Raw genomic sequence first — 13355 nt, 5'->3', positions numbered from 1 at the left:
AGGCATCAACAGCTACTAATGCAATCGTATTGCTAACGCATAATAGAGTTAGGTGTCACGGTGTGCCTTTTTTATTTTCCAATAATCTGTTTAATGCGTGTTGCAATCGAGCTCCCTTGCTCAAGATTTCATACCGCCAACAAACGAAACTTGCTTTCCTGAAGCTCGCATGCTCCGCTGAAATTGAGGTCGTCCTTCAACGCCAATGGCGTCACAGCCGTCGGTTCCTTTCGTGGCATTGCAGTTCACCGACCTGGTGCTGGTGTGCAGCGGTGGCAGCAGCGGTGCGCGCCTGATGGGCGCCGTCGGGTACCGCGTGCGTGCCAGGCTGGACCTGGACGGCCTCGTCCTCCAGGACGGGGACAACCTGGAGACGCCCAACAGCTTCCACCTGCGCAACGCCGGACGATCCATCGAGCTGTGCGCGGCGTGAGTGCCTCTCTCTCTTCTTCGTCGAGTGATGTCGCTCATTTAGGGAGCTTTTCGGGAGTTTCTGTGTATTTGTAGCATCCAAAGGTGCAGTGATGTCACGCGTACAAGATCGCCTGATTGCGTCTTAGTGAACCGCAGTGAAGGGCTGCTGCTGGGTTCAACCGATGGTCAATGAAAATGTGTCATCTGTGCTCACGGGAATACAGGTCCGTAAGACTACGGACCGCGGACCTGGCTGGTGTGACCAGAGATGACACAGGTCGCGGCTGGACGAATAGGCTTGGTGTGACGAGGAAAAGGGGGGGGGGGGGGGTTGCCGAAGTGATTAGCCGAGGAACGGTTGCAGCTCTGCCAAGAAAAGAGCCCTTGGGAATTTTCGACTTCGCGCAGGGCAAAGATATGTCCTAGGCAGCTTCGCCACTCCACATTGGATTTATTTCTTCCCATTCACCTCAATGCTGTAAACAGTTTCACTTAAAAATGTATACCGGCTTTGGAGTCATGCAATCTGTGCTGCTATTTAGACCTGCCACGATATTTTTTCACCCGTGCGTACGCTCTCAGGCGGACGAACTCGCGGAGGCATTATTGACTGACTGAAGGAATATTGCAAGAAATTCAACATGGAACGATGGCTCTCACTTGCGTACACACTGTCCTGCTTGCAGTTGCGATCGGTGATATTCGAACGGCACGGTGTCTCAGAAACGTGGTTGTAGCTTCTAGCGGCATTCTTCACAAGGAACAGGAATCGACTGTGTTAGTGTTGGGTTTATTGTATGAGTTCCAGTTGAATTTCTTGGACCAGTGGGTTCAGATAACCGCATATACTGTGTGCATGTCGTTTACTTTACGGAAGCATGCTCAGTAGGCCTCTGTTAGCTTATATATGCCCCGCTGGTCGCCGGATGAACTCACGTGTCACGTGTGGCAGTAACGCCTGTATAAATCATGTGTACTTGCTGAGCAGACAAGGAAAGGCTCGTTATGAAATACAAATGAAGGAAGCCGACAGCCATCGCAACCAAGGGAAGCACAGGAAAATGTTTAATTTTTTTTATTTTGAGGGGTTGAGATAGTGTAATTATTTAATCGCTGAAAGACAGTTGATTAGAAAGTAGAAGAAAAACAACCATATGCCGAGCCCACGACCTCCGAATTTCGCGTCCGATGCTCTCTGTACCAAATGAGCTTAAGCGGCGGTTATCCAATAGCCGTTTTGTAGCCATTTCCTGTCCTATTTAAGAATTTAAATCGGCTCGGCTATTTATTCGATTGTTTTTTGTTTACTCTTTCTCGTGCAGGTCGCCAGAAGAGAAGCTGGCGTGGATGCAGGTGAGTTCAAAACAGGAGGTAGGGGAAATGAGTGGAACGCGGCTAAGGAGCAGTGCTTGCCGACTCTAACGCTCACGATGTGGTGGTAATATTTTCGGAGACAATGGCACGCATCCCTATAAAGCAGCAGAATTTTATTCGCTCGAAAGACGAACCGGAATAATATAACACGTCATCACCACAAATGTCGACAATAGAAAACTCCAAGATTACTATTAATCACATTTCATACATTTTCATCCCGCAGCCCCTTAGTAGCACTATATGGAATGGATTCGGCAATTTCGAGTTCCTATAAGGTTGCGGCAACTTATCCACAAACTCACATCAGCTAGCTTCATTTGCTATATATGTACCTTATAAAAGTGGTCTATAGACTGCCTATAGACTTTTTATCTATTCAGTTGCCTTCCTGCAGTATTTCTATTTGTATGTTCATAGTCAAAGACTGTTTATAGAAAAAAATGTGTGCTAAAAGTGCATGGCCATAAATCTATATGTTGTCTATAGACTGTATGTATGATTTCTATTGCCTGTAGACTTGTCAAGAATTTTTCTGTAGAAAACCTATGGACTTTATAGACAAAAGTCTATGGACAGCTAGTTTATAGATTGTCTAAAGAAATTTTTTTCAATGATATGCTCTTCTATGCCAGAGGTTACAAAATGCGCACTACAACTTCTTGGGCTGCTCAAACGTTTGGCTTCTCTTGTATGCCTATGAAAGAATATCTATGCGTTTCTTTCCAGACGCTTGCCAAGGCTGCCCACGACCTCAAGCAACGAAAGAGCTCCCTGAAAGTTTATGTGCAAGGACAGAGGGTGAGTTCCAGGACACAAGCTCACACTCTGCTTTTCTAACAGCTGAGAAGAACCAGCAGTTTAATTAGCTCCCGCGACTTGATATCAGTAGAAGCGTGCGTGACTGACAAGTGAGCACTAGACCACACGTGCATCTCCGCAACCCATTTAGCTCTATTCCTTGCCTTTCCTTCAGAGCCCCGAGGGCGGAGAGCTGGGTCAGCGGGCACCCGTGCTGGTGCGTGCGGACACCGTGTCCCGCTGCATGCGCTGCTCAGCTGGGTTCTCCACGTTCGGTCTTCGGTGGAAACACCACTGCCACGCCTGTGGCATCGTGAGTACCGACGTTCTGTCGCTCTTTTTTTTACCCATGGAGGCCTCTGCGCCTTTTAGATGTCGGTAAGACTGAACGGGGTGGTGGCTCCTCCTGAGAAACGTTCCTGCCCACGCAGAATGCTGGCCTGCGCAAAATGTGAGGTACGGAAGTTCGATGAAGTGATTGTAAATTCGATCTATAAGAGGGCATTAAATATTTTCTTTGATACAACTCGTTCCTGTTTACACCGCATTGCCGTGTTGATAAAGGACTTTTAATCAATCAACACGGCGACGCGATATAAACGGGTACGAGCTGTATCAAAGGGAATATTTGATTCCCCCTTGCGGATATGATGTATGATCACTTCATCGAACTTCAAAAAACGGCGTTAAAAAGATCGTGTCTCTGGAGAAAAACTTTTTAGAAAAGAGCAAGAAGTTGGCTCCTTTTCCGTATTTCGGAGGTGATCGCTGACGCCATTCTAATTATTTTTTTTCGTTTTGCTTTTATGTATACAAAAGGCGATAGAGGTCTCTACTGCATCCATACAGAGTGTATGAAGAGAGTGAGTAAGAGAAAAATAAATTTTAATATCCGATTCTTGGTGTTCAACGGACCGCATACGAAACCACTCTGCTGAGAAATTACCATGTTTACTAGCGTGTAGGTTGGTTAGTTTTCTTTTTGTTTAAAAATCGCGCTGTCTAAATTCTGAGGTCGACTTATACGGGAATCAAGGCCAGGGCCAGGCCCATTGGACATCGTGTTGGACATGGCAAATTCGGGGTTGGTGGGCCAGATTTGGAGGTGTCTATGTGTTGTAAATTTTTAACATAAAATGGCATCGCTGTTGCCAGGTGCAGGCATAAACAAGGTGCGATAAGATTGTTGATCGGTGTTGGTGAGCGTATGAGTGCTTGCGCACTAAAAGAAGCTACAACTGCGCAGAAGTTATGCAGGGTATGTTGCTGGGCGAATTGGTGGTGACCGAACATCATGGAATCGCAGCGCTAGCAGACAAGGACACTGGGAGGACACAAACACGCTAGTGTGTGTTTGTGTCCTCCTTGTGTCCTTGTCTGCTTGCGCTGCGATTCCATGATGCGCAGAAGCTCTTCCCCACCTCTACTTGAACCCAAACTGGGCTTATCTGAACCGTTCATTTTCTCAAGACGAGCGATTGCTTCGCAAGGTAACTAGCTGTGGCCGATTTCTCTTTGTAGTTGGCACGTGTGGAAGTAGTCTTTGCTATTTGAGGGAATAATGCGTGTGGCGACGCACTTAATCTATAAAGGACTAATCTTTGTAGGCCTTCCTTGCTTTGAGTGTGCACCTTGTGCCGCAGGTCGCTTGCGGCAAGTGCGTATCGCGCAAGGCCCGGCTCCCCTACGACGGGGGCCGCGCGGGACGCGTGTGCGACGCCTGCCACGCTGCCATGGCGCCGGGGCCCGACGACGAGCAGCCGCAGCAGCATTGTCATCCTCCCGGTGAAGAACTGCCCTCTCCCGGCGGTCCGCTGCCCCCGTTCCCGCTCCCGCTTGGACAGCAGCACCAGGCAAGCACCTTTTATTCTCCTACGCACGAGCATGCCCGCATATGCGTCCTCTTTCTGCAACCTGTCTGTCCCGTTTCTGCAGCCTATTTCAAAGACGGTTGCGTTCCTACGTGATTGTCGGAAGCTGCGATAGATGGAGCCACATGTCGCCACACTCTGTCGTTCGGCATTTGGCACAATAGCTGTATGCTCGTCATTATGGCGGTAAAAGCAACAGCCCTCTCTGGTTCCTGCATGAAAACATCTTACTGGATTTCCTTTAGTATACAGCGAACCAAAATTACGCCTTTATGACAAGTTTTCGAAATAAAAAACAAACTCCTGGGGTGCCTCTTCGAAGGAAAAGGCTTGTTCCAGGTTCCACAAGCTTCTTGCTGTGAGCATGTCCGTTCCCCGCTCGTCGCTGCCTAGTGACCCGACGTCGACATGATACTGCACTATCTCCTTAATATCTTTCATCTTGTGCACGCATTCTGGTCTGTATCGTTCATTCTGTCATACTAAGTCGCTTAAGACAGTAGAGGTGCCTACCGGTCAGTGGAGCAGTTACAGTGCCCAGGGCTTGTATACCAACAACTTCATATGGACATTTATTTTAAGGAAACAACGTAGTAGTGTACCGTAGCCGAAAACCCCCATATTCATCTGCTATCCAGTGATGAGGGGCTATCAAGGTGAAACCGGTCGTAATGGTCGTTTAAGACTAGGAGTATAGGGCTTTCTGTGATTGTGTGCTCCAGGTGTTCAGGGGATAGGCGTGGAAAACGGGGGGGGGGGGAATTGCGTGGAATAGGGGTGTAGTTGTCGTTATCGCTTAGCACAATACCCAACATCTGTGCGTCCCATGAAACGGCAAAAAGTTGACGCTTTCTACAGCGCTAGCTGTACAAGGGACGTTGGTTCGTTTCACGGCGGTACGTCCGCTCGTACCAGTGAACCTGTGCCCAGCCTAAGTAGGAAGCACGTATAACGGGCTGTGTATAACTGAGTATAACAGGCTTAATCTGATATGAAATAGAAAAATAACAGATAAAAAAATTACGTAGCAGAAAAAAGAAAGCGTAACAAGAAAAATTATTTGTGCCGTTATAGCCGAAGCTATTGGAATGGCTGTTAAGGAGAGTTATTTCGTGAGGAAAGTAGTGATTTTTTATTCCTTTCTTTTGCTGGAATGGCTTAGCTGATGATATGGTTCGTGGGGGTTCAACGTCCCAAAGCGACTCAGGCTATGAGGGACGCCGTAGTGGGGGGCTCCAGAATTTTCGACCACCTGGGGTTCAATAACCTGCACTGACATCGCACAGCACACAGGCCTCTAGAATTTCACCTTCATCGAAATTCGACCGCCGCGGCCGTGATCGAACCCGCGTCTTTCGGGTCAGCAGCTGAGCGCCATATAACCACTGGCCACCGTGGCGGTTAAGCTGATGAAAATTAGGAGATATAATAAGCCTGGTGAGAAGCACGGACTTCGGTATGTACGCTCCTGGCGGGCAGAGGAATAATTTAAAAAATACGGAGTGATAATAATAGCTGAGAATTTTGGGTGATGCTTCCGTCTCTTGCGGCATTGACGAAATATGACTGGAGGCCCATCCTTTGGCCGGACACGTGCATTATAATACGAGAGTATAGCGAGAGTATAGCCAGGCGTTGCCCACTCCTTGCCCTGACAACATAGCTTCCAGGCCCCTCCCCTCCGACGAGGGGAGGGAGGGGCCTGCGTGACGTCATCCCACCGGCCGGTTGACGACAACCTGCAGGGCAACAACCATGAGGAATACGCGCGCCTCGCAGAACCTCCCAGAATCCCCCGACCTGACCAGAACCGAGGAGAGTGGCCCGAGTCACTCCACCACTGCTCTGGCTGCTACACTAGTGATTACGTGTGCACTATATGTGCACTAGTTAATCCGAACTGCCTAAACAAATTTTTGCGGGCTACGCCTGGATTGAAGCACTACTTAAAATGCGGTGTAGGGTATATTCCTTTATGCAGTAAGGCGCCTTCATGGCGAGCTTCTTTCACCAGAGCTCCCATGGAGGCCCATGTATATATCAGGCCCATTTATGCCATGCTCTATGATTGCAGGCACATCCACGGGCGCTCCCCTGTTATCTGAGGGTGAGGTTAGATCTGTGTCAGTGAGGCAGGCTCCGTCTGACACCCAAGTATACCACAGCGTGGGCTGCATGAGAGAAGTCTGTCCGTTTCATGACGTCCGTCCGTTCGCACAGATGCACCTCTACATGGTGCAGAGGATGCATTTGGTGCTGAGCAGAGCTACGCTTCTCATCTGCTAGACTCGCTGAATCTTCCCTCTTCACCGTGCAGTGTTCGGGCGCCGTGCTGAGCGGCTACCTGCGCCTCAAGACGGGCGGCCGGCGCGCCCACTGGCAGCGGCGATGGTTCGCTCTGCACCGCGACTTCGTACTGTACTCTTTCCGTACGGAACAGGTAGGTGGCGCCACGAGTGGCCGGTCCGTGAAGCGCGCATTCCTGTCCGCGGCCAATCTCGAAAGAGCGCGTGCGAACACCGCAGGTGTCGCTAAAATTTGCATGGACACTGCAGGGCAAACGCCTCGCTCAATTTTTTTTCAGTGGTTGTTTCGTGTATTATGGGCTGTGGAGGTTGCTGGATATATGTTGTAGCCGAAAACTCCCGCGCATATTGTGTGGTTTTTCAAGGAGAGCTGATTTTTGGAGTTGTTTGTTTATTTGGTGCAATCAGTCTCATACTAGAATCATTACAGAAAAAGTAATGAAGGCGTATGGCAAGATAAAAATCTGACAATATAATGACTTAAACTAATCATTTTAACGTTGCATCATATTATAAATCAAGACTATAAATGTCGAAACACAGTAGGCAGTGTGTAAAGAAAAATCTAGCTTGATTGAATTAATTGTTATAAAACATGCACAACCAAGGAAGGAATACAAATATCAGTGGCAAGAACAACACACAGATTATTGCCAGTATGTGCGCAGTTTGTTCTCAACGATTGTGCTGAGACGATCTAATGATTAGCTATCAGCGATAAATATGTTTGAAGCACATTTCATTATTGTATAGCTCGCGGAAAGAACGAATGCTTGCTTTTACTATCAGGGCTTGATGATGATTATTTGAAAAAATTGAGGGGCTCCTAACGCCTGGTCTGCTGTATGCAAAAAGCTGTTTATGTAAGGAGTGGCTAGACGCGTATATTTTCTACAATTAATGTCGCTGGCCGCGGTATACAATGCCACAAATTCATTTTATAGGACGAGCATTAACAAGTGTCGAAATTGTAGCACTAATTTGAGCCGGCTTCTAATGTAAAAAATAGCACTGTGCTCAAATTGCGACTTGCTCGAGCAACCTGTTTGGTGCGCGTGCTCAGGACGAGCTTCCGCTGACGTCAGTTCCGATTCCGGGCCTGGCTGTGGCCGCCGCCGAGAAGGCCGACGGCCTGGAGCCCCGCAGCTGCGCGGCTGCCTTCAAGCTCTTCCACCAGAGGAGGGCCTACGTCTTCCAGGCGCAGGACGCCCCTGACGCCCAGAGGTGAGCCGCTTCGCTCTGGTCCTGCAAGCATCCCCCCGTGCTGGCTCTCCGCTGCACTGGTCGCGCGTGGTGACGTAATTGGCCACATCATTGTGGGTCCAGTTCTTGGTTGTCTGCAGGTAGCACGTCTTTCACAAAAGCGGAGTACTGGTACAGGGTCGGTGAAAATTCCCAGGGTACATCCCTTATAAAAATGGTCTATAGACTTCTTATAGACTCTATTGCCTTCATATAGATATTTCTTTTTATATATTCATAATCTGTAGACTGTATATAGACAAACGTCTACTAAATGTGCACGGCCATAAATCTATAGATTGTCTATAGACAGTTGACAGTCTATAGACTAAGGAAATTTTTGTAAGGGAAGGTCTGATTTTGAGCGCTGTAGCCGGGCACTTACGAAACCCCCGAAGTTCAAAATCCTATAGAGAAAAGGAGAAGTATTATTTTCACCTCTGAGAACCATTATAGCTTTATTGCTATCATGAGTGGCCGGATATACCGCTGAAAAGCAGTCCCTGTGGCCTGGGAACTTTCGACCTACCCTGTACAATATTTTCCAGCACTACAGTGCTGACATTCGCAGTATATAATGACATAAATCTTGCAGTGTGTCCCGTGTAGCTAATTTCGTTGCTCGTGGGTGGTGCCATCATCCACTCAAAGCTGGCTGTTTATGTCCAGGTTTTCATTAACAGTTTCTCATTTCATATATGGTTAAGGAACCCACTTTCTAAGCTAGTATCAATGTTTTGAGTTGGCAACCATGTGATCGAGCTCCGCTTTCTGTGCCTTTTTTTTTTCTCAGGTGGATGGCGGCGCTGGAGAGGGCGTCGAAAGCTGAAGAACCAAGTTAGGCAACGTAGAAATGCCTAACGAAGCGACTCTTTCAACGAAAAGCACCAGGCGTCGCCACAACACACACAACCCTTTCGGGCCGGTCACGGGGACGGTGTCCAGTGAAACGAACTCGCTCTCTGCCAAGTGTGGTTGACCCTCTCGGTTCTTGTTCTAGTCATGGTCAGCCTCTGTGAACCTGCCCATTTATGATCTCAGTCAGGCTTCACGTTGCATGGGGAGTGCCGAGCCGAATGAACTGTAGGCTGCTGACCCTAGTCTAGATTATATGTACTTTTACATTTCAGCAGGGAGTAATGGCTATTCACTGAGTCTAGAATTGCAGCTGCGTGTTTTTTGAAATGGTGCACACATTGAAGCTAATCGATTACATGATTTTGTATGTGGCTTCATTTCTCAGTGACTGACCTCTTATTATGCTGCAGAGCACTTAATGCAATTGCAAAACATAGTGGTCGTTTGCCAAAAACCGGCAATGCAACAACGGCTCACCAGCAATATTTATTCACACGCTGTGTTGCACGGCTACACGAAGCTTTATGTAAATATTATAGTATAACATTTGTTCTTTGTTAGAAGTCACCGAGAAACATTTAGAGTTCATTGCCGTTTACAGATCATGTCGAAAGCTTACCTCAAAACATGCACACTTGATTGCTGTCTTGCAAATCTTTGCTAGACAGCCTTGGCTTCTCTTGGCTTGAGCATGCTGTCACAGACATCATTAGCGACATAAATCAGTGTAGCTTCATTAGCAACTGACGCCATTTTGCAACACAGGCTCATTTGTTCGATATCTTGCTGGTGCTGCGCTCTGGCACTGCAGATTATTGTGAGATCGGTCTGTCGATTCTTTTACTGGAAGTTTTGCCGTTCAGTTATATGTCGACAACAGTGTTAGAAAAAATGTTCCTCATCTGCCCGCCATAATGGCAAAATATTTAAGGTTAAGGTACTAGAATTTTTTGGAACACCGTTCAACATTCAACAATTTCAGGTTTTCAAAAAAGCTCATTAATTCAGTTCAGCTGACCAATAAATTGAACCATTTCACATCGTCCCAGTCGCGAAAACGAATATTTAATCGTCGTATTTATGAAGGCTATCCAAGTTGTAACTCTTCTTTCATACGAAATGCACATGACGTGCGAAAAGCGTAAAGGAAACCAGCATTTTTTTTACACAGTTTTCCAAAACTATGGCATAGGCAGCGTAGGAGAAATGATGACACGTCCAGTTCTACTGCTTAGGTAATATTTATCTTGTCACTGATCTTTAATTCACTCAAGCCGTTCAGAACGCCTCACAAATCATGATGGACGCAAGGCGAAGGAATAGCAACTCGTCCAAGCAGCACTACTTAACGTCCCTTTACACTAAACCTGCTCGTGACATTTTTTTTTGCACTGCGCTTGGTGATATTGACAGCACACTGTGTATCACTGGCAAGCTGCAAGATGTCTTTGAAGCCAGTATGTCAAACACGCAAGAGCAAAACAGCGTCCACGGCCAGAACTGCATGCATCACAGATGGACAGCTTTATCATGTCGACCAGAAATGAACTCCATGTAGAGTGAATGTATGCAATGTAGCCAGGCGCAGCAGATGATGGGTCCACGAATGGTCTACCGACGAAGACAGCATCATTCATGGGGCTGTGGGGACACAACATGCTCATGACTGTCGGTGCTTTGTGTGCAGCCGTGAGTGTCTAGCTCCACGCAAGGCACATTGTCCCATGCAAGTGAGCATCTGGCAAGCAGCCTTCATTGAGCAACCGAGTTTTCCTTCTCAGAAGCAGCCTGCTTTCTCCCGGCGATGTCCCGGTTATGTCCCGGTGGTATCCCGGGAAGATCCCGAAACTGGAGTGACATTGTCTTCACTTGAAACAAAATGACGAGTGTGGTCTAGGAGTGTCCAGGAAAGGGCAGAACGTGGTTCTTTCCTGTGGTCCGGGAAGGTCCAGGAAAGGTCCAAGGATGGTCCAGTACAGTTTTGGCCGCGACTACCACGTACTAAACAGGTGCAAATCATGCTAATCGAACTATTGCGTCCGTTAGCGAGCCTCCTTAGACAGGCTCAGTCAGCACCGGTACGCACGCTCACACGGTTGGATGACTGTGAAGGACAGCGATTGGCTGATGTCCAGAGATGGAGTTATTTAGCCGGTGATAGCTGTTGTGAGGCTAACTGCACTGCCATGTGTATGTATTGTGCTCACCATTGTTACGCCAACGTTTTGCGCATGACTGAAATTGGAACGTTCGGTGGACGATATGTTCCATAAACTGCCCTGGCATATCATTGTTCTGTGCAGTCTGGTAATTTTTTGCTGCAGGGCACAGTTAGCATGCTGGCTGTCTGATGGATGCTATGCGAGTGTGCATTTTTTGAAGTGTCGCATAGCCGTCTTGCTTTGAAAAAAAGGACGCGCCCACTGTTCTGTGATCGCACGGCAACGTTTGTTTGTAGTAATTGTTTAACAGCTGATGAGTTGCACCAGCGACGTTGATGTACATACGCCAGAATTTTTTTGCCTGTTCTCAACTCGCACAACCCCGCAATTTTCGCTTGCTATGTGAATGTTCTTGTTCAACTTAAAAGCCGTCTATATGGAGCTCAACGCTTAGTCTAGGCTATCCATGGCGTAGTAGTGATCTTGCTAGGAGCAGTTTTGGGATGTTGTAACGGAGTAACCTGCTTGAGATTGCGTGACTCGTCCTCTTGTACCGAGTCCATGGGAGGTTTTGTAGCAGCAGTTCCCAGGCCGCCACCGAATCGATCTAGACTCGCCGCCGGTCCCTCTGAAGAGTACTGGAATAGATTATCGGTGCTCATATCGAAGTTGTCCGTCAGTATTAGGAGAAACAACTGAAAGAGTTCGTAGTAGTGCGGCTGTTCGGCATCGCGGATTCTTTGGATATACTACAACACGATGAGAGAGACTACTGTGTAATGAGGGATCAAGGTTTAATTTTAAGACGTCTTCAGCTGTACTGCCACTGATGTAGCTGAGTCCAGTACGCACCTGAATTCATACCTCGATAGTATGGCTTCATGATCGCACTCGTATAATTAACCTAGCTAGGGTAATCCAATTGAAGAAGATTGTTTGGAACGGGCCAAAACGTAATTGAAGCCAGTTAGAACTCAGTTTGTTCAAACTGCATTCTGACCTTTTCCAAATTTTCCTTTTTAAAGCTCCAGGAAGAAATGGCACGTTGTCGTCAATCGGCAGGCGTTTGGGTCTAGCACATATGCTGGTATCGCCGAAAATGAGGCACGAGATCGACTTATATGCTTCAATAGACACTGACAAAATGTGCAAGAAATTAGGAGAAAATTTAGTCCTCAAGCATGTCTGTACATCCAGATTTGGCTCATCTAAAACGTTCCCATTCTCAAATCTTCTCATAGGCCAAATGTCATGACTTGTGATACAGGCCACATCACAAAATTTGCTGAATGTTCACATCAGCTTCGTAACTATATGGGGGACCGTTGAAGAATGCACTCCTCTGATTCACTAAACGATTTAAACCCTTTTGACGATGCGGGTTAATTGCGTGCAAAATTCTACATGAAACCGAAGCTTTACCCTAGTCGTAGAAAGACGGACACGTTCACTTCGTTGGACTTGTGGTAAAAGAGAAGCTGTATAAGTCTGTAATTACGTGTCGGCAGTAAACCGAATCGACAGAGGGAGCTACCGTAGCAAGGGTAGGGTACTAGAGCAATGCTGCTTCGCTAGTCAATGTACGACTGGCGCGACTAGAAATGTGTATGCGTGCGAGTTGGACTGCAGACTGTGCCAAACCTCTGGACGGGTTTCTGGTTTGTTTTGCGTGTTGCACTTCGCGGCACAACACCTCATAGCTCAATCTGTACAATATGCACAATGACTCAGATTGCTTTTTACGCGACCTGCGGATTCATATTTTTGTTACACCGACTGCGCGTTCAACGCCGACCTGTCGGATGGTGCGAACCTTTTTGGAAATACCAATCCTTTTTCGCGCGATGAGGCATGAGATGGGATGAGCCCTTTTGAAAAAAAAAAGCCATGGATACGAAGACGACAGCGGGAATCGGAATCGCACTGTGTATTTATGCCTGTACGTTTTCAGTCACAAGAGTGTCACTCATGACATGTGCCACATCCGTGGAAGAATAAAATGCTGTGGAAACAGCCTGATGATCCGTCATTTGTATGCTGCTATTTTACGGCAGAAGCATGCAGGATGGGCAGATGGAAGTTTTATAGCCTAAGTAATGAAAATGACGAGCTGACGCTGAGCCGTGATATCTGGGACCGCATTTAGCTACGCTTCATTTCGTTCTCTGCCATTGGTCGTTGCTCCCGGTGACGTAAGCCGTGATGGATGACGTCACGCTGGTCATGGCGAAAACACGTCCATGATGTCACTTAATTTTTTTTTAATTCTAACACTTGTCTTAAGTCATAAATTGGGCTGGTAGCATAGGATATAAAGTTGTGTAAGC

At 47.3% G+C, this 13355-nt stretch overlaps 1 protein-coding gene across 6 annotated transcripts in view; it reads left to right on the top strand.

Moving 5' to 3' along the window:
• LOC144107572 (FYVE, RhoGEF and PH domain-containing protein 2-like) overlaps window positions 1-13042 on the top strand; it is a 49845-nt gene extending 36803 nt beyond the window's left edge. For all 6 annotated transcript variants that reach the window (XM_077640649.1, XM_077640647.1, XM_077640646.1 and 3 more), the window contains 8 exons: window positions 245-429; window positions 1737-1767; window positions 2518-2589; window positions 2765-2902; window positions 4233-4442; window positions 6778-6900; window positions 7830-7990; window positions 8802-13042. In XM_077640649.1, the coding sequence (XP_077496775.1) occupies window positions 245-429; window positions 1737-1767; window positions 2518-2589; window positions 2765-2902; window positions 4233-4442; window positions 6778-6900; window positions 7830-7990; window positions 8802-8850 (969 nt within the window). In that variant the 3' untranslated portion in view covers window positions 8851-13042. The remainder of the gene's footprint in view (window positions 1-244; window positions 430-1736; window positions 1768-2517; window positions 2590-2764; window positions 2903-4232; window positions 4443-6777; window positions 6901-7829; window positions 7991-8801) is intronic.
• Window positions 13043-13355: the final 313 nt, after the last annotated feature.

This window comes from Amblyomma americanum, chromosome 10 (assembly GCF_052857255.1).
Source record: "Amblyomma americanum isolate KBUSLIRL-KWMA chromosome 10, ASM5285725v1, whole genome shotgun sequence".
Lineage (NCBI taxonomy): Eukaryota > Metazoa > Arthropoda > Arachnida > Ixodida > Ixodidae > Amblyomma > Amblyomma americanum.
This window is presented reverse-complemented; position numbering and strand designations above follow the sequence as displayed.